The sequence below is a fragment of the Aplidium turbinatum genome, chromosome 12, assembly GCF_918807975.1.
Source record: "Aplidium turbinatum chromosome 12, kaAplTurb1.1, whole genome shotgun sequence".
Lineage (NCBI taxonomy): Eukaryota > Metazoa > Chordata > Ascidiacea > Aplousobranchia > Polyclinidae > Aplidium > Aplidium turbinatum.
The window spans coordinates 11,064,010-11,091,347 of NC_137483.1; the positions used below are offsets into that span (position 1 = coordinate 11,064,010).

General features: G+C 38.8%; 2 protein-coding genes and 1 long non-coding RNA gene across 3 annotated transcripts in view; 1 reads left to right on the top strand and 2 right to left on the bottom strand.

Moving 5' to 3' along the window:
* Positions 1–27: 27 nt before the first annotated feature.
* Positions 28–4,254, bottom strand: LOC145781174 (transmembrane protein 47-like). The gene is made up of 3 exons (XM_082592950.1): positions 3,954–4,254; positions 2,139–2,279; positions 28–1,411 (listed from the first exon to the last, which is right to left on the bottom strand). Exons 1-3 carry the CDS (start codon positions 4,216–4,218, stop codon positions 1,212–1,214), a joined length of 606 nt encoding a protein of 201 aa, XP_082449076.1. The 5' UTR covers positions 4,219–4,254; the 3' UTR covers positions 28–1,211.
* Positions 4,255–17,360: 13,106 nt separating this feature from the next.
* LOC145781186 (uncharacterized) lies at positions 17,361–19,716 on the top strand. The gene is made up of 2 exons (XR_014290707.1): positions 17,361–17,540; positions 19,001–19,716. It is a non-coding gene; the product is annotated as an uncharacterized LOC145781186 (long non-coding RNA).
* The window catches only part of LOC145781185 (otoferlin-like), a 97,873-nt gene continuing 89,892 nt past the window's right edge, over positions 19,358–27,338 (bottom strand). Inside the window, exons 42-45 of the mRNA XM_082592961.1 lie at positions 26,417–26,516; positions 25,582–25,766; positions 25,300–25,400; positions 19,358–21,431 (exon numbers count right to left, since the gene is read on the bottom strand). Of these exons, the coding sequence (XP_082449087.1) occupies positions 21,251–21,431; positions 25,300–25,400; positions 25,582–25,766; positions 26,417–26,516 (567 nt within the window). The 3' untranslated portion in view covers positions 19,358–21,250. The remainder of the gene's footprint in view (positions 21,432–25,299; positions 25,401–25,581; positions 25,767–26,416; positions 26,517–27,338) is intronic.

Here is a 27,338-nt window from a genome sequence, read left to right on the forward strand (position 1 = left end):
TGAGTTCAAGACTAACAAAAGTAATTTCATTAATTATAATATGGCATCGGTTAAAATATCATTGAATTTCATTCCTTTGTACACTATCAATAGTAAGATTTTTTTAAGCATGTGCTATCAAGAATCAGCAAGGTTTTGTTAAGCAAACAATCGAATTAGGGTACAGCACATTAGGCGTACCGTTGAATTAGGGTAATAGTAGAGTCGTTCGTAACACCAAATCAGCTTGAACATAAAATTTTAGAAGAAACTTGCAATACTTTAAGCTTCACTAGAACAGCATAACAAAGCAACAAGTTACAAACAAACTATAGCAATGTTAAAAAACATTCTAACGATGTACAAACGTCCAACCCTCGCAATAGGGGTAACAACAAACGTTACATCGTATAGATACATGGAGATTGACAAAGCTGCTTGATATCAAACATTTTCGTTGGAGTCGGACAAAGCATGCACAACAATATGTTCGACAAAAATAGATCAGCTGATAGAAATAACAAATACAACGTACCAATGTTGCTACATAGCACTGTTCTGTATTTGTTGTGTTGTATATGGCTTTAAAATTTTCTTAGTGGAGGTGATTCAAACATAAATCATTTCTTCTACAAGCAAACTTTGTTGAATATCCTAACCTAGCACAATTTTATAAACAGGCTCCAAAGACTTCACAAAGCGTCATTTATTTGTTGCCAAAAAAGTAGCCTATACAACATTTTGGAAGGAAATCTGTAATTAAAAAGCTCCTTATTTTAAATGTGTTTATATTTCTGTCAATCAAACGATCTGTATTGTAAAGCTCTGAGAACAATTCAGCTCAATTTCATTTTTTATTTCCGACTAGCAAAGCGAAAAATATTACTTAGTACAACAAAGCAGGGGCCTGGAAAAAAGTAGAAGCGAAAAGTAGAGCAATGTATACCTGCAACGGAGGCAGTGCTACATGCCAACCAAAGATCATTAAAATCATTGTTCTATTTTGGAATAGCAGTGTCTTTTCTTCCAATTTTGCATTCTTTTGCGGGTTAGTGCCAAACTCAACACATCGGCTGATCATTTCTAAGCACTCGCAGACATTAGATTTGCTGAAGGAATAGCGAAAGTAACGGTTGCGCAGATCACAAAAAATTGTCTTGTGCAATATGCTGTGCAGTTTCAAAATAAACACAGTTGTTGAAAAATGGTTCCATGGTTCATCATAGATGATCTTAGATGTTCACTTTTTTTTGGGTGTGATAGATTTCTTTCTTGTCTTGGCTGATGAGGAAAAGGACGGCAGCGGTTAAGATGAAGCAAAAAGCAGCCCAGGCTATCCCATAACCCCACCAGAACCAAAAGAAGGCATAGAACGGCAAGTCTTGAAGGAACATGATAGGGAAAAGAATCACCGCGACCAATACACAGACAGCTGTATAATAAAATAAACAGAAATTGCGTGAATTAGGGTATTGTAAAGTGTGTTGAACATTTTCATAATATTTCTTTGTCGTTTATCGTATCCAGGTTTACGCCAATTGGTAAAGATTTAGATTAAGTGAAATGCAAAAAGGTCAATCTTTATGTCCTCCCTCAAGCATGGTATGAAATGTCTTGCCAGAGACACAGCCACGTGCTCTTGAGTGGTGTCGAACTGGTGCCTTTCCAAGAGGAATACAAGGGCTTTCACCATTGGGCCATGCAAACCATAAGATAATGTTGATTTTTTTTATTAGGAATTACCTGGGATTGGATACACCAACAGCAGATTATTATCTACCGATTAAGCAAATCGTCGATTACGCAGCTAAATAAACATACTAATTTTTTATTATGCATCAACAATCTGCTGATTAAAATAGCAGTACTCTGATCTAAAGATGAACTTTGCGCAACTGATTATCGATTTTAACTAATTACATGGCTAGCTTAATCAGCCGCTTAAAAGATCCGTTAGTGGTGCATCAGTGGCGTTAGCTTAGGACCTTAGGCCATGGTGCATCGAACCCTTAGTTCTGTTATTTATTATATCATTATTCATATCATCGTTAATCGAGTTTATGACAAAACAATTTACCTTGAACTGTTGCTTTACTTTTGAAAGTTTATATGTTGACCAGATCAGTTCACTAGTTTAGTTTTTTAAACCAACTACTTGCCTCCGATGATCAGGAAAATAGCGGCTATCTTGTACAGAATTCTCCACTCCCGTTTGCAGTAGGCAATGCATCCAATTATGAAGCAAATTACAGCAATGATGAACGGAATAACTATCAGAGCTTGGACGACTGACACGTAAGCTGTAAATTATGACATCATGTTACAAACTTACCAACAACAAACTTGGAAGTGAAATTGGGCTTGTGGTCGAAACAAAAAGATGATGAAAATAGGTTTTAATGCACCCTTTAGATGTTTATTTGCGCAAAAATGTTGATACAGAAACGAAAATCGAACTCGCAATACCACTTATATTTCTGGTCCAATCTTTCAGTAATGTCACTACGACACTACCCCATGAGAACGCTTGCTCCATTGTGAGATGAGGGACTGTCTACGTTGCTAGCATGACGTAGATAATTTGTTTTTAAGTATGACAACCATGCTGTATTTGATCCCCTTGGCGTTTATTGTGTGATATGAACTGCTCATTAATTCACTGACTGTATCATGGAAAGATTAGACATCTTAAAAAAGTGATCTTTGTGAAATTATGTTATGTTGTTCCTTGTGGGTATGACTTGTATGAAACTAACCTTGGCTGTCATATTGACTGAAAATTATGTGGTAACGAAAAAAATTTGAAAAAGTGGCATATCTTGGATTAGATTCGAAACATCTGAGAGGGGGTGACAGTGGGTTCAATTTTTTATTGTACCATTTTCGTTTTTTTTTTCTCGAAATACTGGTTTAGTTCAGTTTATTTTTACATTTGGTCATCAAAAGTACAAACAATACCTACCAGCGTACGGCAAGGGTCTAGAAAAATGTAGACGTAACAAAAGGTGAATGTTACAACGTGCTCGGGACCGAACGTAAGTGAAGATGGTAAGAGTGAAAAAAAGTCTAAAAAAGCATGTTCGAAACAAAGGGATAAAAATATCTATAGCCTATATACCAGTGGTTCTCAAACTTTTTCAAAAAATTTGCTGAACGGTCCCCTTGCGATTTTTTCTACGACTCACGGTCCACCAAAAACTTAAGGCAAATTGCGCAAAAACGGTAAATAATAATTTATTTGTTACATGCACTCGAAAATGCACACGTCAATAAAATGAGTGTAGTGCACCTGCTTGGGTGCTATCAGTTCTATGTTTGGTTCAATATGATCTTGATATTATGCATTACATCCAACATGTTTTGAGATAAGTAACTTCAATACCGTAAGTAAAGTTATTATTTTGGGCTAATTTGACTAAGGCTAAAAAAGCTAAAAGTTCAGAAAGGCATTCGATTCAAAACTTTGATCAGTAAAATTAAGTAACCAGCCTAAATCAACTTCGCCTAACTCCTTTTTAGTCAAGTATACAGTATTTCGTAATTCTGTTCTTGATCTGGTAAACACGAGTGTTGTAGGTGTACATCACCACTATGCACTCCTTGATGTCACAAAGGTGATAGAAACGAAACAAAAGCTATCACAATCATACGAAAGGCCACGCTTCAAAAACCTTGTGGAGGGATGCCAAGCTAGCTTCCTAAAATATATCTTTTAACTTTGGTTTGGAAAATAAGTTGCCTAAAATTTTTACTTTCTACAATTTTTTTTTCTTTGAGATCGTGTTAATTTTTTTGGAAGGTGTTTCACGGTCCCAGAAAATTGTCTCGCGGACCCCAAAAAGGACCGCGGACCCCAGTTTGAGAACCACTGCTATATACGAAAAGCGATATACCCAACCACTTACAGTATTATAAACTAAACTTTACTTGTTGTTGGTATTGATTTTAATGAAAGCATAATTGCGACATCTTACTTCCACGAACGGTTGAGTCCTGACAATCCCATTCGTGCTCGTCGTGGTCCTGTGGCGCCACCGTGGGGCCTTCTTCTGGCGGTAATATCAAACATTGCTTCCACAAGCTCATGTAGAATTGAAAATCTTTTGCTTCTTCGCTTACCGCCCAATCTTCAAGCGACATCGACAATATAAAAGCAATTATCCCACACAGCAGGTTGGCAAGACCAATAAGTTTCAATGGACGTAGCCATGATATTTCTATGATTAATTCTTTCCCCATAATTTCAAATATTTTGACAAAAATTTGAAAATTTTAGGTCACCTGTAAAGTCAAAATATTTATTTCAAGAAAAAAAAATTTTCTTCTCGTTTCTGAACTTTATTTCATTGCATAAAACGTCATAATATACTTGACCCCTATTTATAAATAAGTTGTTTGACAATATATACTTTATAATCAAAACTGCCAGCACTTAATTACTACCAAAACCAAGATTAGAGCAAAATTTGCGATTTAGTTTTCCTAAAAGCAGCCTATACTTTTTGTGTGATTGGCGTCCGAAATTATGAGATCTCTGCGATTTCATAGGCTATCGAGGGTACTGCACCTAAACGTTTCGTTCAATAAACTGCTCTCGGTCAACTTGTTCTCATAAAATTGTGAACATGACGAAAGAGAATGTAGGCTGTGATTTCTTTATAGTTTTTTTTTTTTTTCTTTTTGTAGTTGCTTTCTTATAGTTACATTTTGCAAAGATGTTGGTTCGGCCAAGACTGAAACAACCTTCGATCTGCCACTGTGCTGTGTAATCTCTAAAAGGATTTTATGCATTTCTAACCTTTGTCCTTCCTAATGTTTTCATAATATTCTGATAACTCATTTCAATGTTGGGTTTCTACTTTTCGCTTGTACCGGTACCAGGGACCAGTACTAAGAAAGAAACAAATTTTTGATGATATTTTGATGGATGCAGCCTCCTTGTGGTCTACTCAAATGAAACCCTGACTTTCAATAAGATCTTCAGTTAGTTGGTGGTTGTACAGTCACAGGCTTTTCATCATCGAGTTATCTTTCAATTAAGCTGATGACGCGATGCTTATTAATAGACCAGACAACAGTTGGTGCCTTTTTCATGCTCACCGAATGGAACAAAAGATGTCTTCAAAAACACTCAGTGAGTAAAGTCCGTCTTTTTTAATCGATTCAACGTCTGTACACATCGATTCAAGTAAAAAGCAAGATATTTCTAATTGGCTGGATGTAAACTACAGAGCATGGATTGAGATTATTTTACAGCAACTTTAATAGGAACTACAACCCACTTCACGTAACAAATTACATGCTTCTGTGACGTTGAGCTCTCCAACAATTAACCATCTTCTTTTGTGATCCCAGGTTTCCACCAATTGTAGCAAGTAAATTTTTGTCTACAGACGTTGAACTATTGCAAAAGAAACTGATTTTTGTATCTGCGATGCTCTTGACTATGTGATGCACTGCAGGTGGCCTCGTCCAAGGTCTGGGGTTGTGGATTCCAATGTTATTGGATTTCAAATATGAAGCTGAAAATACCACTAGGCTCATGTACAAAATATGTATTGTGTAGTCAGTGCCTGTCTCATTTTGAACAATTATTTTGAATTTGGTGCATTCTGAGAGCATGTTCAACAAAAATTTGGATATGAATATTACTGTATAATGGTGCTGTCCGGTGGCATAGCAAAAGGATAAGATCATGTTTTTTTTGGCATTTTTCGGAAAAAAGCCGCAACGGATTTCAAGGTTACCGGTACTTGCTTGTGAATCGAATTGAATTATTTCCATTGGAAATGACAAACATTACTGCATTTTCTGAGTAAATTGCGGGCCCCCTAATTTGCAAGCCATGTGCGATCGCACGGTTTGCACACCCCAAAGACCGGCACTGGTGTAGTCTACCTACACTACACTACACCTTGCATCTGTGGGTCGTCGGACCACTCGGAATGCAACAACTCAGCAAGTGTTCAACTTAGCAATTACATTTTAGCTACTGCCAAGTCAGCAAATGAAGATTTACGTGCTAACGTCGGACTTGCACGGTCATCGCTTGTCAAACTGATTTTGCTGACTTGTGACATGCCAAGTTATGGCTTGCTCAGTTGTTACTTGCTCAGTTTCATCATTTACCAACGTTGCTAGCTCAGTTGTCGCTTGCTCAGTCCACAACTGCTGACTTATCGTTTAATAGCCTATATAATCAATGCCAAACAAAAATATTACACTGAAAAGGCACAAGCAACAGCAAGAGGACGAAGAGAGATGTGCAAGCCTAAACTGAAACAACTAAGAAAATCTTGAAAGACAAAGACACTGCCCAAATGCTCATTTCAAAACTCCAGCAGCAACCAAAATACAAAATGTTGTAGGAGTGCGTGGTTGGATTACAACTTGCCTTTCGTTTCAGTTTTCATAGTCTATGAATAGCTATTTATTCAAAGTGGGTTTTTTCACTTAGAACAACCTCAAAACCCCCCAGATATTCTGTGTAAGCAGTCTGTCTACATTCAACAAGAAAGGTTAGAATGTTAGATGAAAAGCAAACTGGCAGATACCTCAATACTTGTGAAGGCTGACGGCAACATCGTTAAGTAAATGATATATCTTATTCTGACCACTACACCTCTCACCACTACTTCGCTATGGTTAAGTATTTCTGGCAGCTGGCTTTCTTGTTTGAAAAAGTGAAAGACAATGCTGAGCGTGCGAATTCCACGTAGAAACAACGTTCATTCACGACTTGGCCTGCACATTAACAAATAGCTTGCGTTTTCCCAACTGAATTAACTAACTTGACACAACGATGACTTTTTGTTGCGTTGTTAGCAGATTGAAGTTGTTTGCCATCTGACTGAAAGCTGCAAGTAGAAAATGACTAATAGTTCAAGCATATACCTAATGCTCACCTACTACCATTTTCGCCTAAAGGTATACTTTGATATAGCCTGTAAACTTTGCTGTAAAGGTTGAATTTCGTCTGTAACCTTTAGTTGTACAACAATGAGAAAGTGTCGCCAAAGTCGGCTAATTTCATTACCTTTCATTTTATGAGATTTTGCCTATCTGAGGAAAAGTGAGCAAACGCCTGTATCTTTATCAATTACCAAACAGCGTATCTATCTCTGCGCCTACGTCATTTGAACATTTCACTTGTTCAGTAGCCCGTGACAGTGTCTGCCGCTTTTGCAACATGCAGGGACGCACTCAAACCTTTTCGAGAGGCATAAATTTACACGCAGAGGACCAAAAAATATTGTTACAAAATCTGTTATGACGCAGAAAGGACCGACTGGACAATTCAAATTGAACACCTTAATATTTTTTCATGAAGATTTAGTCCCCTGATTAGAGCTCAATCTAAAAAATTGGGAAATACGTTGCTTTAGCCTCTGTTTGCTTAAGCTTTTTTTCAGAGGTGTTCTTTTTAGAGGTTGTCTTTCTTTTAAAGATGTCTAGATTTGAGGGCCAGGGGTTACATTGGTTTGACTCAAATTATTTATCCTTTTGGCTTCAAGCGTCTCTGAAATTTTTACAACAACGGAGAAAAATTGAATGTTTTTCCTTATTTTATTGGTCACGTGGCCAAGTGCCCCCCTGAATCCGCCGTACCTGGCCCTACTTGTTTTACTACATACTACTGTATCTAAGTCCAGCATTGATGATTATGGTGCAATAAAAGTATGTGTTATTATAAGCATAATGGGCCACAAAATACATAAAAAGCGACCACAACGGAAAAATCGATCGAATTTGTCATCATTTTCTGAGAACAATCCCCCCACAACCTAACTACAACATTTGTTTCTTTGAACCTCAATGTAGGCTATAAGTTATTTTGTTCATTCTCTCTTAAAATTTGCTATGTCGAAACTTTGGTAGACCCCCGTAATTATTTTCTAGATGTGCTACTGTACCTGTTCAGGTGCCCACTCTTAGAATAAAAACATCTAAATTTTTCGAAGCTTTTGGAAAGTTGTCTCTCTTGTTTCGCTCACTCAATTTCATTACATTGGTGATTAGGCTATAACCTGACGAACGGCAGGACACTTGTGCAGCAGCGGTAGCAGATTTGCTTGAACAAGCATATTCATAAGTTTATAAAAAGCTGAGAAATTACGCTCTTCTGAAGTAACACAATCAGCTGCATAAAGTTAGCGGGCTGGAGAAAATTGTCAAAACTCTTCCTTTTATCCAAACTGTCTCCACCTTCTAATCACAAAGGTTGTTCAAAAGTTATAAAAAATCAAAACAATCAGAAAACTTCACTCTGCCAATCTCAGTTACCGACCCTGCGTCAAAAGTCTCCACATTCCACAAGTATGCGAAACTACCAGAAATAACCAATCAAGGCTTTATCCAGTCCGAGGATTAAGATTCCAAACCAAACCATACAATGACCGAGTTTTGATCTGGGACTTGTGGGACAAAATGCAAATTGTTCGTCTTAAACAAGAAATATTTTTGACCATAGACAAATAAAACTTAACAACCAGACGGCATCATAATATCATGAAAATAAACTAAAAAAGCGCTTTCGGCCATAGGCCTACTCTACTCATGTTAGCCCTTTTCAAGTAACCAAGTGAGTAGGCCTATGGCCGAAAACGTTTGTAATTTTTAGTTTATTCGCATGTTATTATGTTAAATGCCGTCTGGTTGTTTAGTTTTATTTGTCTATGGTTGGTCACAGCGGTAAACCATAATCTCTTCGTGGGAAAATTGTAACGTAAGATTCCCAAATCCGTTCGTCTGCATGCAATGACCCAAAAATAAACACACTTTCGAAACGTCTATTCAAAAGTGTATTCCAGTAAAATTAGCCCGAGGCTATCGAAATGACTGGTGCAACGCCGTACACCTAAAAACTGTCACTACAATACAAATTACTTGGATAAAAGACGGAACCTTTGTCCAGCTAGCAAGCACTAAGCCAACAGTTAAATGTGCGGCCAACTTTCAAACAATCATTTTACGAATGACCAGAATAGATAGCAATATCTCAAATTCACGTATGCAGTACTGTGACGCAATAATGAAAGACAATTATGAAGTCATTCCAACAGGTGTTTAAAGCTGATGTAATATTTCCTGTTTAAACAGGCCCAAACAGGTTTGACACAATTCTTATGAACGCTGGTGCAATTTTGGCACATTTTCTAGCAACTTCCATGACGTAATATTCAGTAGACTTGAACGGTTTTATATGACGTTTGATTTGTACAGAGATTGGCCGTAACATAGCGGCCCCTAGTTATGACAGTCTAACATGGCATAACTAAAAAAGAATTGACGGACAATCGTGAGCCAATGAATAAAACATACGATACACTAATTGTTTGAATCACTCACGTTTAAGTTAATACGCAAATACAAAGGGCATGCAAAGAATGAACAACAATACGGAATAATACACGACGATACATGAAATTGGTACCATAGGTACACGCTAAAATGACGCTATATACAATAGTTGCGATAATAACCGACTGTTCCGGGCTCAGACAAGGGTCGGCCACCGCAGACAAAACCAGGCTCAAACCCTAACACTTAGGTGTTCTTTACGGGGGCGAGGCACGAAATATCCCTCAACACGTAGTCTACTTTTACTTTCCCCGTACTCTCATCATAGTTGCAGATGGCAACTTTGGCTCTACGAACCACAGGCTTCCCTTTCCTAATTTGTGGAACTACCTCATGCACCCTCCCAAGTTGATACTTCCCACGTTTACCAATGTCTTGGAGAGAACCTACCACTACAAGTTGACCAGGCTCCAAATTCTCGGCCATTTTTAGCCATTTTTTCCGGCCCTGAAGACCTGGCAAGTAAAAATCGATCCATTTACTCCAAAACTGCTGAGAAAGTGACAAATTGAACCGATAATCCCTTCTTAATTGGTCACGATCATGTGGTTGCCCAACAGCACAGTATGGGTCTAAGTATGGGGTCAAAAGTGAGGCAGGGGTGATGACAGTAAAATCCCTAGGGTCGTCACTCAAAGGTACCAAAGGGCGTTCGTTCACGATCCGAACGGCACTGCCTGTGTACGTAAGCAGTTCAATAAAATTGGGCTTACGAATTGAAGAGTCCAAAATGTGAAAAAAAATGCAATTTTAAATTGTTTAACCATTGCCTCCCAGGCGCCACCTTGCGCCGGAGCATACGGAGGTATAAATTCCCAGTTTATCTCTCTCTGTCTCAGGGCGTTGTGAAATTCAGCTGATTCTATCAACTCGGGTAACTTCTTAGATGCTGCCTGAAAGGTACTTCCATTATCGGAATAGATAGCATTAACCTGCCCACGTAAATCTGTAAACCTTCTAAAGGCAAGTAAAAAATCACTCAGCGACAATGACCTAACCAGCTCAACATGAATAGCGCGAGATGCCATACATGTGAATAAGAGTCCCCAAGCTTTTTTGTGACTCCTACCTTCAACAAAGGTCAATGGTCCAAGATAGTCCAAGCCGCAATCAAAAAAGGGTTTCCTATGGGCAGTTGTGCGAGACAAAGGTAAATCAGACATGAGCTGCCTTATAGGCCGAGCTTTCTCAATCGCACATACACCACAATCATTAAGATACCTCTTCACGGAAGCATTACCATTAGCGATCCAAAACTTCTGTCGCGTAGACAACAAAGTGTGCTGTACTCCACAGTGCGCATTTCGATTATGATGCGACAGTACAACAAGCCTAGTGAAGGGGTGCTTCGAAGGCAAAACAATCGGATGCTTTGCTTCTAGAGAAATCTCGGGAGAATTACTTAAGCGCCCTTCAATGCGGATTACACCAGCATCATCTACACAAGGTCTGTACTTTTTAAGTGAACGCAATCCTTTCAAGCGTTCCTTCTCACGTTGCGAAGCGCCAACACTACCCCGCTTTATCACTTCCTCAAGTGCATCCGGCGATCGTTTGGTCATTAAATGTAACACATCGCCATACACGCTTTTCTGAACAAACTTCACAGTTAAGTCTAAGGCTCTATTAAGATAAGAGGCGTCCAGTTTTGGCTTCATAAAGCTACGCTTTTTCGTTTTACAGCACAAAAATTCAACAAAAGCAACCAAATAAGCAATTCTCTTTTTCATAACATACAAAGAAGGTGCGGCCTCGATCAATCTGTGAAGGCCACCCTGTCCAACGTCAAGCGACCCCTCTTCGTCACGAAGATATAGGCTATGGACAGGTACTGGAGTGGGGTTTTCTACAGATGGAATTTCTTCACACTGATAGAGAAGACTAGAACTATTTAACCACAACTCTCGAAATTCTTTCTTTGTAATAAGATTTGGCCTTGTGCCAACATCAGCTGGGTTCATATCGGTAGGGCAAAAACGCCAATCCTGGGCTCCAGACAACAATAAAATATGCTCAACTCGACGCGTAATAAACTTATTCAAACGTAAATCAGGGTTCTTAACCCACTGCAACACAGTCCGAGAATCACACCAAAAATACTTACTGCAGTCGGGCATCTTCAATGCCTCGTAGGCCTGCTTCACGAGTCTTGCTGTATTTAAAGCGGCAACAAGCTCTTTCCTAGCTATCGGCCAAGAAAACTGATTTTTTACAACAATGGTAGATTTACCCAGAACGAAAGACACACTCGGAACTCCGTTAACCAGTCTACGTAAGTAAACAACAGAAGAGAAAGCTTGATTCGAAGCATCACTAAACCCATGCAATTGATATGAAACAATATCATCCGGACTGCACACACCAGAGTTTGCAAAATACCATCTCGGTAACAAAAAATCCTTAAGCATGTCCAAAGAGCGAAGCCACGACTCCCACTCTTTAACAAAGCTATCAGGGACCTCGGTGTCCCAATCAAACTTGTCTATCGCCAATTGCTGAAGTATAAGGCGTGCTTTTAGAAAAAATGGCGCTCCAAAGCCTAGCGGATCAAAATTTTGTCCAAGCTGACTGAGCATACTTCGGCGCGTGTGTTTAGCTAAGGGCTTTAAGGAACATGCGATACGCATCTCGTCAGACTCGGTTTGCCACACACAACCCAATGTCTTCGCTGATGGCAAAGTCATATTTTCAGTCTGAAAGTCAATGTCACGAATCAAAGGTGAAAGCATCTCATTATCCAAATTTGACAAGACAATCATAGCCTCCTTGTTAGCACTCCACTTAACAAGTTTAAACCCACGGCTATCAAACAAAGCAATTGATTCATGAGTGATTTGCTGAGCTTCCTCTAAGCTATCAGCCGAAAATATAAAATCATCCATGTACATATTATCTGCAATATTGCAGAGAGTTAGTTCACCAGCACCGCTGGGGTTCTGCTCGACCATTTTCTTTATAGCCAAGCAAGCGATATATGGGCTACTCTTTATTCCCCAAGGGTGTACACAAAAACGAAATGGTACAATCTTTCCACTTTCAAGGTCATCATCTTCAAACCACAATATGCGAAACAAATCCCTTTGCGACTCAGGTAACATTATTTGAAAGAAGCATTTAGTCACATCAGCCATGAGACCAAATCTACCAAGCCGAAATCTAGCCAAGACATCTACCAGAGGGTTTAACAAGTCAGGACCCGAAAACATTACATCATTAACACAAGTTCCTCGAAATTCAGACTTGCCATCGTAAACAATGCGCTTTTTTAATTGTGACGTCACAAAGTATGGTAAATACCATTCAAATCCCTTGACATTTCCTGCTTCACCAGCACGCTCAATATAGCCATTAGATTTAAGATCTTTCATGGTGTCAGTAAGGAAATCACGAAGTTCAGGTTGTTTTAAAGCCTTCTTTCTTAAAGCAGCAGCTCTATCTGACGCCAACACAAAATTGTTAGGTAGATCAATATCTTCCTTCAACGGAACAGGTATCTCAAATCGACCATCTTTCAACTCAATATTCGGTTCGACAAGTTCTCTAGCCAAAATATCATTGCGAGACAATTCACAGGTTTCATTTTGCAAAGTCAAATCCTGAATGACTTTATTCAGGTCTGCTATTTCCATATCACGAGACTCAATTTTACGCTGAAAGCCAGAGATGACATCCGACTCTGAAGACGTCTGCACTCTGCACACTTTAGCAACGCTTTCAACTAAGGGTGACTTACCACCACAAGCCAACCAACCGAGAGGAGTGAGTAAAGCATGCGGTTCACTACGATTTTCACCAACACGTTCTTCTTTTGTCCACATCAAATAAGCGTTGTCATTGCCAATCAGTACATCTACAGTACTACAATCATTCAAATGAAACATATTCACGTCATGAAAATGACGGAAACCACTTAAATCTTGTTTATGGGGTAAAGTTTTAACATCGTCAGCCCAAGCTGGGTTAACCACCGAGGTTATATCACAAAACAGTTCATCAGTCTCTAACGACTGGATGTTGAGTTTAACAAGGTCAGCACAAGTAGGTTTCTGACCAGCCAGAGTATCCATTTTAAACGACGCTTTATCATACGGTTTAAGACCAAGTTCGCACACCAAGTCACTCGAAACAAAGGTCAACTGCGAACCAGGATCATGCTGACAATACACCAACTTCGATTTGCCAGTCATTGGATTCAAAACACGAGCAGCAGTAACGCGGTTAAAGGCTGCTTTAACATTTCCAATCTTAACATTACGCACAGGAACTCTGGCACCAGCATCATCTTTACCGACCGAATCCAGAGAATCACGTGACGTCACATAAAAATCATGCAGAAGAAAATAGTGTTTCCTATCGTTGTTAGGCCCACACTGACGACAGTTGTTTGCATGATTACAGTCCTTAACCATATGCTGGCGCAAACAGTTCAAGCATTTTCCAGCTTTCACAATGACATCTCTCCGACCTTTAGGTGTCAAGCGCAAAAATTCTTTACAATTAGACAAAAAATGATATTCAACTTGACCACGTGATGAACAACAAAAACATGCCGGTATGTCACTACGTCTGGCCACACCGCCGCGCGGTGCGCCAACAGCAGTCGAGTACTGCGAACTCCCTGAAATCACATTATCATGGGGTTTTACCGACGTCTGCCTAACCGGACATGAAGGCAATTTTCCTTTGCCAAACTTTTTAAAATGCTGCGACTCACCAGAATCGCCCATTAGCATAATGCTAAAATCAGTCGACTTGCGCGTTTCCTCCCGTACTACAAAATCAAACAAACTCTGAAAGGTAGGTTCCTCAGTGCTACCATACTGATCACCTAAAAAGTCAAGATAACGCTGCTTAGCGTCAAACGGGAGTCGCTTAGCCAAATCCAAAACAAAACGTCCTTCTAATTTATCACGCTGACCATAAGCTTTCGCGTAAAGCAAACACTGCGACAATTCATCTTTAAACTCTTTCAAATCACTGGAAGAGATAGAAGTCAATTTGCTACCATAGCGATACTTTCTAATTTCCGGTTCTGCGAAAAGACCTCCACGAACTCCAAAACGTTGGGACAAGCGAGCTAACGACATTTCTATCCTGTCTTCCTCTGACAAGCCAGGAGTGTCAGAAACCAAATTAGCAATCGTTTGTGCAGCTGTTCTAACACAAGCTGCTTGCAACAAAGTCAAACGAGTTCCCTTAAAGGGCGAAGCTGCCATCAAGGCCATAACACGATTTTTAAAGAAGACAAATGGCATATTATTACCATCGTAACCAATCAAGGCCGCCTTATCGAAGAACGTCCTACTATTTTGGTATTCAAAAAAGCAATCCTGCTGTTGAGAACTTGATTTAGCGGGAGAAGACAAGCTATATCCCTTAAGGGGCTGAGTGGGCTCAGTCACATGCACAGCCTGATCACGATCCTCAAACACGTTAAAATCAGGAGACACGATACGCCTCTCACAACCACCCAAATTACGTGTAGCTGGGCGATCAGCAACTAGCGGCGCAGAAAACTTTGAAGGGGGCAAAGCATTACTGCTAATGGCGGCCCCGTGACCTGTACGCTCTGGGGGAGGAGTTCGGTTGTAATTTGCAGACCTTGGCTCTACAGCCTTCGGAAGACCCTTAGCCGCGGCCCTGAGACCTCCTGAAACAGCTTGAAAAGATGTGGATTGTACTGGTCCACTTACAGATTGAACAGGCGTCTGGAAAAGGTTATGTAAATTAAACTGTGATTGATGTTCACTTCTGGAATGCCTAGAAGATCCCTTCTTAGAGCTACGCCGGGAGCCCACCTCTGATCGATATTCAGCTAATGCCACTTCCTTACGTTGTTCAGCCCTCAACTGAGCGTCTTTGAGTGCGAACTCAGCAGCTCTCGCTTCGGCTTTCGCGGCAGCCTCAGTTCGTACGGCCTCAGCTCTCGCGGCGGCCTCAGCAGCTCTCGCTTCGGCCTCAGCTCTCGCGGCAGCCTCAGCTCGTATGGCCTCAGCTCTCGCGGCAGCCTCAGTTCGTATGGCCTCAGCTCTCATGGCAGCTTCAGTTCGTATGGCCTCAGCTCTCATGGCAGCCTCAGCAGCTCTCGCTTCGGCTTCGGCTTGTATCTGGAGCTCCTCTCGTCTTAGCTGTAAGTTAATTTGTGCCACTATCCGTGACGAACTCTCAGACATCCTAGTGCTTACATTTGAGGCGCTATCTTCAGGATGTATGTCAGCATCCAACCTATCTGAGAACTCACTTTCTTTTTGTTGGAAGTTATTTTTTAACGAGTTAAATTCGGGATCTACCCTATCACGAAGTTCTGCTAAGATTGCAGAGTTAAAAATTTTACTCAAGAGAGCATGGAAATGCCGTAATTCCTCTTCTAAAGTAGATAAGTTAGATCGAAAAATTAACAGTTCCTGCTTATCACTCAAAGAACCTAGGGCCACAGAAAGTTTCCCAATTTGAGTCAAAATATCCCGTCTAAGATGCCGGGCCTCTCGAACTGACTTAGCCTCATCGTTATTGGGTCCCTCCCCAGAATGGCCTGCCCGACCGCAAAGAACATCATCAGGCTTAAACTCAGTCGAGTCTACGGCGGTCGAGTCCTTGTCGCCACCGAGTGTAGACATATTAAATGTTGGGGCTAAATTAACAATTAAAAAAATTAAGTTACACAAACACACAAAATTATTAGGCTACAGTAGTTATAAAAAACTTAACTGCCAAGACCGTAAAAAATACAAAAAAGAATTTAAATGCACGATACCGTAGCTGTACGAGTATGTGAAGTCCAAACGTCCACAAAACTTGCTTGGATTCTTCCACTTGAATCTTCAAGCACAGATGGATTGCCTTTAATCTTCTTTCTTGCCAATGAATGTCAAAGTTATTTTTCTTCTGTACCAAACTGAGAAGAAATGTCTTTACTTTTTAGCTTAAAGTTCTTCAGTTGCCTACCGAGAAGAAATGTCTTTAATTTTCTTTGCTTCTTTAGACTACCAACCAATAAGATCTTCTTTTATTATTTCTTTGCTTCTAAGTGCTTCTTGGCCTACCAACTAACTAACTTCGTCTTTTATTTTTTATGGTCACAGCGGTAAACCATAATCTCTTCGTGGGAAAATTGTAACGTAAGATTCCCAAATCCGTTCGTCTGCATGCAATGACCCAAAAATAAACACACTTTCGAAACGTCTATTCAAAAGTGTATTCCAGTAAAATTAGCCCGAGGCTATCGAAATGACTGGTGCAACGCCGTACACCTAAAAACTGTCACTACAATACAAATTACTTGGATAAAAGACGGAACCTTTGTCCAGCTAGCAAGCACTAAGCCAACAGTTAAATGTGCGGCCAACTTTCAAACAATCATTTTACGAATGACCAGAATAGATAGCAATATCTCAAATTCACGTATGCAGTACTGTGACGCAATAATGAAAGACAATTATGAAGTCATTCCAACAGGTGTTTAAAGCTGATGTAATATTTCCTGTTTAAACAGGCCCAAACAGGTTTGACACAATTCTTATGAACGCTGGTGCAATTTTGGCACATTTTCTAGCAACTTCCATGACGTAATATTCAGTAGACTTGAACGGTTTTATATGACGTTTGATTTGTACAGAGATTGGCCGTAACAATGGTTAAAAAATCACCTTTCAGTCCTTTCTACTAAAATTGAAATATTTTTGAAGCCAGAAAATATTCCAAAAGCGATCTAAAGAAAGTAGAATTTGTCAAAGTTTTCTGAGGTTAAGCCTCAAGACCCACATTCATTTTTCAAATATTATTTATACTTCGAATTGTTATATTCTCTATTTTTGCCACGATTGAACTCTGGAACCCGCCCTAATTTTTTGTAAGATCCGCTACTGAATGAAACATTTCCACTTTACAAACGTAGCCTTAGCAATTCGAGAGCAAAAATGCGTCACAATAGACAATACTCATCCCTTCAACATTTTTGATAAAAAAATACATAAAATTTTTGATGCATTGTTACATCACAGTTACATTTGGGCATTGATTTTTAGAGGATCAGCGGTATTTGATAAGTAGGCTATTTAAACCGCTCTTTTAATTTATCCTTATATTTGTTGTTCGTTGTGTGTGAAGTTGTTGTTGAGGTTAGCAGAAAACGATGGAAAATCCATTAGCTTGCAATAAACTCATCAAATTGTGAATTTCGCCAACCTCTATTCTGCTGTGAGGTAGGCTTGTGCACAAATATATTGAAACATCATAGCCTACTTTTGAACTTCATAAAATGTAGCCTAGATTATTCTATAAACCAAACTAAATTTTTTTTGTTTTATTTTTTATAATAATTCAATCTGCTGAGACTAACTTTAATAAAAAAATTGTAGCCTAATTGCTTTTCCCAGCAACATTAAAAAGTAAAACTATAATAATTACAACTTAGCCCTGTCAGCAGCCGATCTAGGGGGTTTACTTGGTCATGTGATCCTTCAAAAAGTGAAAGCATGTAATTTTTCTCTTTTGCTTTACCCACACAATCCCATTTCATTTATCTAACTGGCAGCATTGCTGGGAGTGCATGTGTTCATCAATGGATTTTAGGGGGGAAAAACCTATACACTGAATGTGCTCTCAAACACTACGAAAGAAGTTCAATATTTCGAGAAAAAAACACATTATTTACTCCACTAATTAAAAATTAATCTATTTAATTGTCAATTGATGCACAGTATGAGGTAAAATATGCTCCATGTACAATAAGGGAAGAAGGAGACATCTCAGGAAGATGTTCAAAAGTTTTCTAAAACTGCACAAAATCATTATACAAACCTTCGTCAATAAATCAAAATTTGAAACTTTTCCTTAGTCGTGAAAACTTCAACTAAAAAGCGATCAAAGCAAGACAAGTTACAGTTTGTCAAAATGTTCTGGCAAATCCCAGACTATTTGTTTCTTCAGATTTCAACTTTTACATTGTCCATTTTCCAATAGAACTTTTGCTTTGTTGAAACTCGGGAGCAGACTTTGGTGCTCCTCCAAAAATTTTTTGTCTACATCTGGTACTAACCCTGGCTAAAAAAAAATTTACTCATTACTCTTCAAAAACAACAGTCTGCTTCACCCTTTGGTGAAATCTTCAAAAAGTTCTTATTTAAAATAAAAACTAGGCTATGAATTTAAGCTTCTGACTGTTTCGAACAGTATATTGCAAAGCAAAGTTTTTCTTCCAAAAACAATTTTTTTCCAAAAACAAATTGCCTTGCTAAATACTGTAGAACTGGATAAATATCCAAATCAAGTAGCCTAATAGATGACTCAAACGAATTTTTGGATGTAGCCTAATATGTTTACATCCAAATTCGCAAAGAAGTGCAAGTTTTGATGTAAAGTCAAGCATAGCTGGTTTGAAATGTCCCTGAATGCACTTTCAAAGGTAATCTTTACAATCAGTTTTCTGCAACCACATAAAAATTGGTCTTCTGCTATTTTTAATTAAGTTTGCATTAATTGATCAATGCTTCAAAGTGGCTCAACGCTTTTGCATAGGCCTAACTCGTAAAGGTAGAGAAAGAACTTCTTTAATTTCAAGACAAAAGGTTAATCTAAACTTACAAAAAATGAATAAACGGTTTTGCACAGTACACTAATGTAGACGCGATAAGCAGGTCTCAAACAGAAGCTTTATTTTCAGATATTTCTTACTGAAATTGTAACACTGGAATGGCAGCGGAACTTCGATCGTACTGGTATCAAGAGTTAGGGAATTATTGTGGCGTTCTGTTGATCGCGTTATACGCTGCTGCAAGTTACTATTCTCAAGCATGTTCCACTGTGATAACTCATCATGCCATCTTCATCAATATCATCACACTCGGTTTTAACTTATTGGATTGCTTTGTTGAAGGAGTAAGTAGTGAGCCTAAAAGTGATGGATTACCTGCATCATTTCTTCATCTCTGCAACCTCTTAGGAGGAACCCCTGTTAATGCCTTTTTTGCCAACTTTTTCGATTGCTACAACAAGCGGTTCGTGGAGTCAAATTTTCAGATTTTTATGAGCAGCTGGGTGGTATCCTGCGTGTGTTTGGTGTACGTTTGGAGAGTAGTGGACGCTCAAACTTGCCTCAATTGGGATTTTCATCATCCATGGTATATGCTGTTTTGATACTGACGAAAAATTATGAATCGTGGAGTTATGAAAAGCAACTTGTGAAAGCTTGAAGACACAAGCATTTTCTAAAAAGCAAACGCATTTGCAAGTTTTCCACCTTTAAAACTGCAAAATTTCGTTGCCAACTACTCAAGTTTTTAGCTTGTGCATGTGTTTATTAAGAACCTGCGAAAAAAAACAGTGCAACATTGTTTTAAAATAACCGTTTTGATCGAATTTTACTATTGCATCATGTCTGTCAAAATAAATTTGATTGTATAAAACTGGATAACAATAGTGAGACGCTTGAATTCAGAAGTGAACGACGAAGCAGATGCAAAAATAAAAGACACAAAAAACATAAAAGACAAACTTTCAATAAAATCACCAAATGACAAAAAAATTGTGCGTTCAAATGCATTCGTTTGGCTGTTCTGCCATGAATTCATTTGGTTTTTAAAAGCTTTTGTATCAAAACAGTGGAAATGTAGGTTGCTCGATGCAAAATTGATTCACTCGTTACTGTGCCGAATATGGCGAAGAATTAAATAGAGTGCAACTAGTTGAATGCCAAATCAAAACAGCTTTGCGTCAAATTGGACCAGCAAATGAATCACGCTTGAAAGATTTTAATTGATGCTGTGCATCAAAAATTACGACACACCCATTTAGAGGGTAAGCTTTGTTAAAATGACGCATTATATTTTTGCAAAAAGAAAAATCAAATCGATTTTATAAAACATTCGCTCTCATTTTCTTTAAATGCTTTCAGTATTCTACGAAGGTTGAAAACAACCAGTGAAGTAATAACGGGTCAATGTTGTCAAATGTTTACGATAACAGAGCAAGAGACTGTCTCAACAAGGCACTAAATGACACGCCAAAATAATGGGAGCAGCAGACTCGATGGCTAGATTACAATTACATGTCCCGTCGCTGCTTCTTATACTACATGTTGCTTCTGTTATCGCAGTGTAGGCTATTATGCGTTACCGAAATGGATGCAAAAAGAAAACATGATTATTATTCTGTCAGAGGAGTGGTCGAAGTGCGGGCGCCTGTGCGACGATCGAAGAACGTCGGTTTGACACCTCCGGGAAGCACCTTGACGTGTCTTGGCAAGGCACCTTGTGACACGAAGATTTGCTTCTAGAAAAGTTAATATTCAAGCACCTTAGCATAACACTGGATGCTACAATAAAAAATAATATTTGGTGCAATGTAGGTTAACTGCTAGGCCTATATAGTATATATATTGGTAATTGACTGTTGAAAGTGTTAAGTGACAGACGGTTATGTCAATTTTATCGGTTTCATACGCGCAGTGCGTATTTTTGGATCACACAATGTCGACCAAAATCATTGACATAACGTATCTAACAAAGATGCAGGAAAAAATTCGCAATAAGATAAAACGAAAACTACTGCAAGAAATAGTAAGAATCAATAACAAACTGTAAGAAAATATTCACAGCACAATCATATCGCAAAAACGCAATCCACAAAAATTCTAAAATTAAAAAAAGCGTTTTTCCATAACAATTCCTTTAAGTCGAACAATCAATGTTTAAATTACGGAGTAACGAAATATATCACACAGTCGCTTAAAATCATAAAAGCTGTTACAAAAGAAAAAATATCTTAGTGAAGACTGCTGCATTCAAAGGTTGTATAAATACCGAAAGGCGTGTGTATACGCAGTTACAACAATCTACAGTATGATAAATTCAAGTGTACATCATAGCACGAACAAACTTGAGATATCTTTTCACGGTATCACGATATCCAAAAATCAAACTCCAACAACCTTTTTCATGAGCCATCCCGGAGCGGAGTAAATGAAAAGAACAAGCAGAGCCAGTAAAATGAGAACAATGATTATCTTAATGATGAGCCACTTAAACCTTGCACAGATGAGGTATCGTAAGGATTTCAAAGGATTCATGAACCAAACAAATGAAGTATCTGGCCGACTGAAAATAAAAAAAGGTTTAGTTGAATTATGCTTAATTTCTTGCAGATTTTTACAAATTGCAATCAATAGAGTTGTGAGTTCGTTCACATTTTGTCATGCTAATGCATTATGAATGCAAAAACGAAAAACTTAAACAATGAGAAAGCTTGTACGAACGTTCTTCAATCACATCAATGCAGCTACAAGACAGTAAAAAATATTTTTTTGGCATTGACATAGATTTGCTATTATATTATTGTAACTGTCTCTGCCGCCAGTGTAGCCAAATCGTTTGGCATCCGCTGGCTTCGATCAGTCTTTCAACAAGGTCGGCAGCAATTGGCCGAGTGGTTAGCGCGTTGCGCTCGCAGTCGAGAGCCTGCATGTTCGACTCCAGCCACCCGCACTTGCTGTTGTTTCTCTGGGCAAGAAACTTTACGATAATTGCCTCTACCCAGTGATCGATTTCGAGTAATGGGTAGTACCAAATTTAAGTCATAAGTAGAGTAGACAACCGGAAAAGACATTGCCGTCGGCTGCAGCGTGGGTCAGGTGTACGTCGGAAGGCGTACACCGATGCATAGCGCTCAAGTCCGCTTTCCCGCAATGGAGGATAAAGATAAACAAAAACAAACAAACAAGGTTGATAGGATCTCCATTCTGTTTTGTCTTTTGCGATGTTTTGCAATCGATGGAGATGTGGTGTGCTGAGCAGGGATTCCAGGCCAGCTTTTCTGATGTCAGATCTCAGCAGTTGTAAAGTTGGTACGGTGACGTCCGGTTCGGCCTTGGTACTTTTTGCTGCCAATTATTGCAAATTCAAGGGCTTTCTGGGGAGGTGAGTCCTGGTGAAGTCTCAGAATGTGTCCAAACATGTTCCATCTCATGGTGGAGATCTTGCAAGACAATGGTTCACTGTTGCATATTTTGTAGAGGTTTTTGTTCGAGATAAGACTGTTTGGCCAAGTATGACCATAGACCAGGGGTGTGTAGTTGCAGGCAAAAAAGTAGTTTTTTTGTGATTCATGCATGGACTTCTAAATAGTAGCATCTGGACTGGACACTCAGTGGACAACATGAGGCCAAACGGTTGGTACAACAGTTGGCCAACAGTGGGCCAACAGCCAAGTAACTAACCCTGTTGGCCCACTGTTGGCCAACTGTTGTACCAACTGTTTGGCCTCATGTTGACCACTGAATGTCCAGTCCAGATGTTACTATTTAGAAGTCCATGATTCATGTTATTCTTACGGCATTATTAAGGGACCTTATCTCCTTGCAGAAATAATAAGTTAAGACCCATAAATTTCTGAAGAAAACTGCTATTCAAATTTATTGCCACACCATCTTTAAACGAGTTCATTGAGAGATTTGCAGCTGGCTTCTTTTCCCGACGACTTTTTTTTTTAAATTTACTTTAATGAAAGTGCTCGCAATTCGAAGTCCATTTTCCAAGTGTTCCTCTCTCAGAACCGATCTATAGGGAGATTTTATGACACCCATTTTAGAAAAAAATTGTTCGCACAAATACGTTGAGCCAAAAAGAGCCATTTTTGAAGCCATGAATTTTTTCAAATGTGGAAAGTCATCTTGATTGGGATGTTTTCGGTAAAAATCGCCAAGATTCATTTTTAAATACTTTGCTTTCAATTTCGTTTTCTCTTGAAGATCAATCAGTTCAAATTGGATATCAGCTGGTGCTTTGTCATTGTCCGTGTTGAATGGCAAAGAGAATATATCAAACGAAATGTCCATGAGATTGAAGTCCTTGAAACGAGGCAAAAATTCATACAATAGTTTTTCAAGATGTTCTGCAAATTCAGTTTTCTCCTCAGGATGCATTCCATAGTCTCTCAAAGTTGGAAAGTGGAAAAGATATCCTGTCTGCATGTGGAGTTTCCTAAGTCGTAATTTGTTCATAAAGCCTTTTATGTGACCATGCATTTCATTCGCATACTGATTTTTTTCTCTGCAGGCTTGTATTGCGATCATTCAGGTGCCTAGTTATATCAACCAAGAAAGCTAGATCGCATATTCAATTTTTGTCTCCATTTCAGCTATTGGGTGCCCTTTAAGTTTCCAAAAATTCACGACTTTTTTACGCAGTTTGTAAAGTTGTCGCAACATGCAACTATTGCTTAACCAACGCACCTTGGAAAAGTACAGTAGATCTTTTATGTGTCGTGTTGAGACCATCCAGAAACTCTTAAAACTGACGATGGTTGAGCCCTCGTGCTCGAATGAAGTTTATTGTCCTAATAACCGGCCTCAAGACGTGTTTGAACTTCAAGGATTTTGCGCATAGATTTTTCTGGTGATGATACAATGAACAATTGCTATGTCATCATCGATATTTCTCTCCCTCAAGGCAGACTTCAAGAGACCTATGAATCCAATGCCAGTTCCGGAGATGGATCAAGCACCATCAGTTGCGATTCCGCATAAGCTGGAAAAGTCCAGTTCGAACTTGTCAAAAACATCAATTACTTCAGTGAGCTGTCAGCACCAGTTGTCGTGCCCTTTATTGACTGTAGTGACAGAAGCTCTTCCGTTTCGTTTAAGTCTTTGTCCACTCGTTTTACAACTACGGCCAATCTGTTCTGTGTCCTTCTGGTCCGTACTTTCATCAATCGCGAAACTCCATGAAACAAAGTTCTTCACCTTATCCCTGAGAGTGTCACTAATATCACAAGCAAGATCATCGATACGCCTCGCTATCGTCCACCGTGACAGACTTATTTTCTCGAGCTTTATTCTTTATTTTAAGGCACATTTCTTCTGCGACATCGATAAGACACTGCTTTACAATATTACCGTCAGAATACGTTTTTATAATTCAGCTATTCTCTGTGCAATTCTGTGCCTCAGGTCTACTGACGTTCCAAATAATTAAATACAATCGGATTAGCGGTGGCTGGTGGGAGATTTCTAAAATGGTTAACAGAAGGTGCGAAATGTACAATATTCCACTCTACAATGAATTGTTCGCACGTACCAGACTAAACTAAATTATGAACACGTTTCGCGGCCACACACAATTCAAAATTGGCACATCGTCGCGGGCCGCACAATTTTTCTTTGCGGGCCGCACGTTGCACACCCCTGCCATAGACCATAGATTTGCTAATGGAAACTAAACTGCAAAAGAGCTTACAAAAACGTAAATTTGCAAAACAAATGTGCACAATTTTTCAAGCACAAGCGACTGTTAAAATGCATTAATAGTAACACAAAAATCGTAGCAGCCAACGCTACGCAATACCAAACTCAGAGCACGCCGTGCTTCCATTAAGGATAGGATCTAAGTGGCAGTCGGTTAAGTGCTCGCCATAAAAAAAATTGTTGCACGCCCCCAAGATTTCATAACCCCATTTCTTCCTTCTGTTGTTGTTATGCTTGTTATAAAGATATAATTGTTCCACTGTAAGGGAGTGTATACTGTATATGCTCTGTATGGTTTGTGGCTTTCGTGGCAAGTTAGTAGATGACACACAACCAAACAAAACATAAGCTGATGTATTATGTATTCTATGATTCTACTGTATTGTTTTGCCAAATTCTGTGCTGTTTTGAAGTGACTGGTCAATTATTCATAGATTACCTCAAGACTTATAACCAAATGAGCTAATTGGCACACAAGTAGATCTATGCTATTTGGCTTCCTCCGCTAAATGGCTTTCTCCGCCTACCCTACACTTCTATTTAGTGCAAGTCAGAATGTGTCGCTATCTTTTTAGCTGACATGCGACAAAAAGATCACATTGCCATGATTCGCTTCATATATCTTATATTAGTTAAAAAACGCGACATAAAATTCGCTGTAAGATCAAATTAGGCTATAATGTAACCGATCGCTGATAACCAGCTCACAATTGGAAGACACCTACTTGGGTTTCTCCAGAGGGTCTGGCTCATCGCGACCCAACCCAGCGGGACTTTTTTCTGCTTCTTCAGCAGTTAGCAAACTGATTTCTGCTTCTACTTTGCCCTGAAACATGCAAAAAAGAAACTTGGAAATACATTTGAACACAGGTACAAACGTGTTTAAACACATTTCAAACAATATTTACTATACAAATACGAATTAACGAGATAGCATTTCCTCATTGCATCTTATAAAATAATAACAGCTTTTCAAAAAGCAGATAGGAAACGTTACGTTTGCTTACAGTTATTTCCAGTTCATTCATTTCGTTCCTAGCTGTTAGAGGCCACCAGCCTTTTATCCTTTTTTGTCTGAAAAGAGAAATGAGTGGCACACCCGAATCTTCATCTATGTTGGCAAGTTTCAATTTACATTTCTTTGCTGATTTTGCTCCTCGTGGAAGCTTCGTTAGATCCAACACTATTGAGCCTGAAATTCAAACAGATGCGGCTCATTTCTTGGCTTTCATCTTGTGCAAGGTATTGCCTGGCTTGCTTTCACTTTTAAGCATGACAGTTGAAAGAATGAGAGTTGAAGGTTACTTTCAAATTGAAATTAACTTCAAGCATGAATGTGAGAGTTGAAAATCTGGCCAGAATTTTCATGAACGGCTTAAATGTCGGTAGGCCTACTACTGCTATCTGTTGGAAACAAGTTGGACAGAACTCCGATATGGAATCACATTTTAGTTTCACAATTTTTGGCTCGGATTTTCGGCTTCTTTTTACGAAGGTTACCTGCATGCACGCAAGATAGTAAAACGTAGATCGTACTTTGTAAATGATTTATCAAAATTTGACTCATTAGGGAAAATTTAACTTTTAGACCTATTTGGGATTTCAATGGGATTGTGAAGTTTAGTCCCAAAATATAACCCATTTGCTACTTTAATGTTTGATTAAAACATTTCTCCATCATCTGTAGTAATTCAACGGTGTGCTCTTGCGGTGATCGTAAACTAAATGTGGTTGAGTAATCGTTTAGTTTAACACTCACCACACAAACGTAACATGCTTTGAACTTTTATTTTTCGTTTGTAACTAAAAATATTAATATATTAGCCTACAAGTACAACGTACCTAGAAAATCATCAGCAGAAAAGTGGTCAGCATCCCAAACTTGTAAGTTAAGCCTGGGTGGAAACTTAGTCTCTGTTTCATCCCAGGAAAATATTGATTCCTGCCAAAACATTTACATTTTAAACCATCAAACTAGCGAATTTACAAAGACTACGTTTGGTGACTGAAGTAAATTTACTGACCCATGGTCATAACAATTGTTCATCCACAAAGCTTAAAACCTCAGTTGATATGACCTTGGTTCTGAAACAAGCAAATGTGGCGTCCGTTCGTCAACTCTTAGCCTGTGCAGTTGACCAACTCACTCTACTGTGTAGCAGCTCGCCATTCAGAGTTAGTGACCACAAAATCGAAAGGCAGAAAAGATTTAAAGCATCAATCTCAGTCAGTCAGTCACATAATGTACAACGGTAACTTAAAACCTTTATAGCTTTACGGAACTACCGCAAAAGATAAGTTTTCTAAAAGTTTTTCTCAATACACAGATAAATGTCTAATCAAGTTTTAGGCGCAGGTGCAACTGCCGCAAAGACGGCTGTATTTTTTTTCCATGACAAAGAGAGAACAGCAAAAAAGATATAATCCATTAGCGTTTACCACAAACCATGCATGGTAAAACTGATCATGTTTAACATACACGACTAACTTTAGGAATGGCACTTGTTGTTTTAGAAGAAAATTTCTTTAAACATGCGAACGATCCGTTTTGATTTTACTTATCGGTAGATGGAGCTAACAAGCAAATGCTTGGCAAAAAATTAACAATTATTTCAATGTATGTGATGTGATAAAATGTCTTTAATTTAATTAATTATTCTTAGAGTTGTTTTGTTGAAATGTAGCTTTTTGTGTTGGGTAATCCACTTCAAAATAAAAAATATTTCCAAAAAATGTACGTGCCAAAACAGATGTCATTCATACT

Coding starts and splice junctions, on each gene's coding strand:
- LOC145781174 (XM_082592950.1), bottom strand. CDS start 4,218: ATGGGGAAAGAATTAATCATAGAAATATCATGGCTACGTCCATTGAAA. Junction 2,280..3,953: donor GGACTCAACCGTTCGTGGAA/GTAAGATGTCGC, acceptor CATAATTTACAG/CTTACGTGTCAGTCGTCCAA. Junction 1,412..2,138: donor TATTTTCCTGATCATCGGAG/GCAAGTAGTTGG, acceptor TTTATTATACAG/CTGTCTGTGTATTGGTCGCG.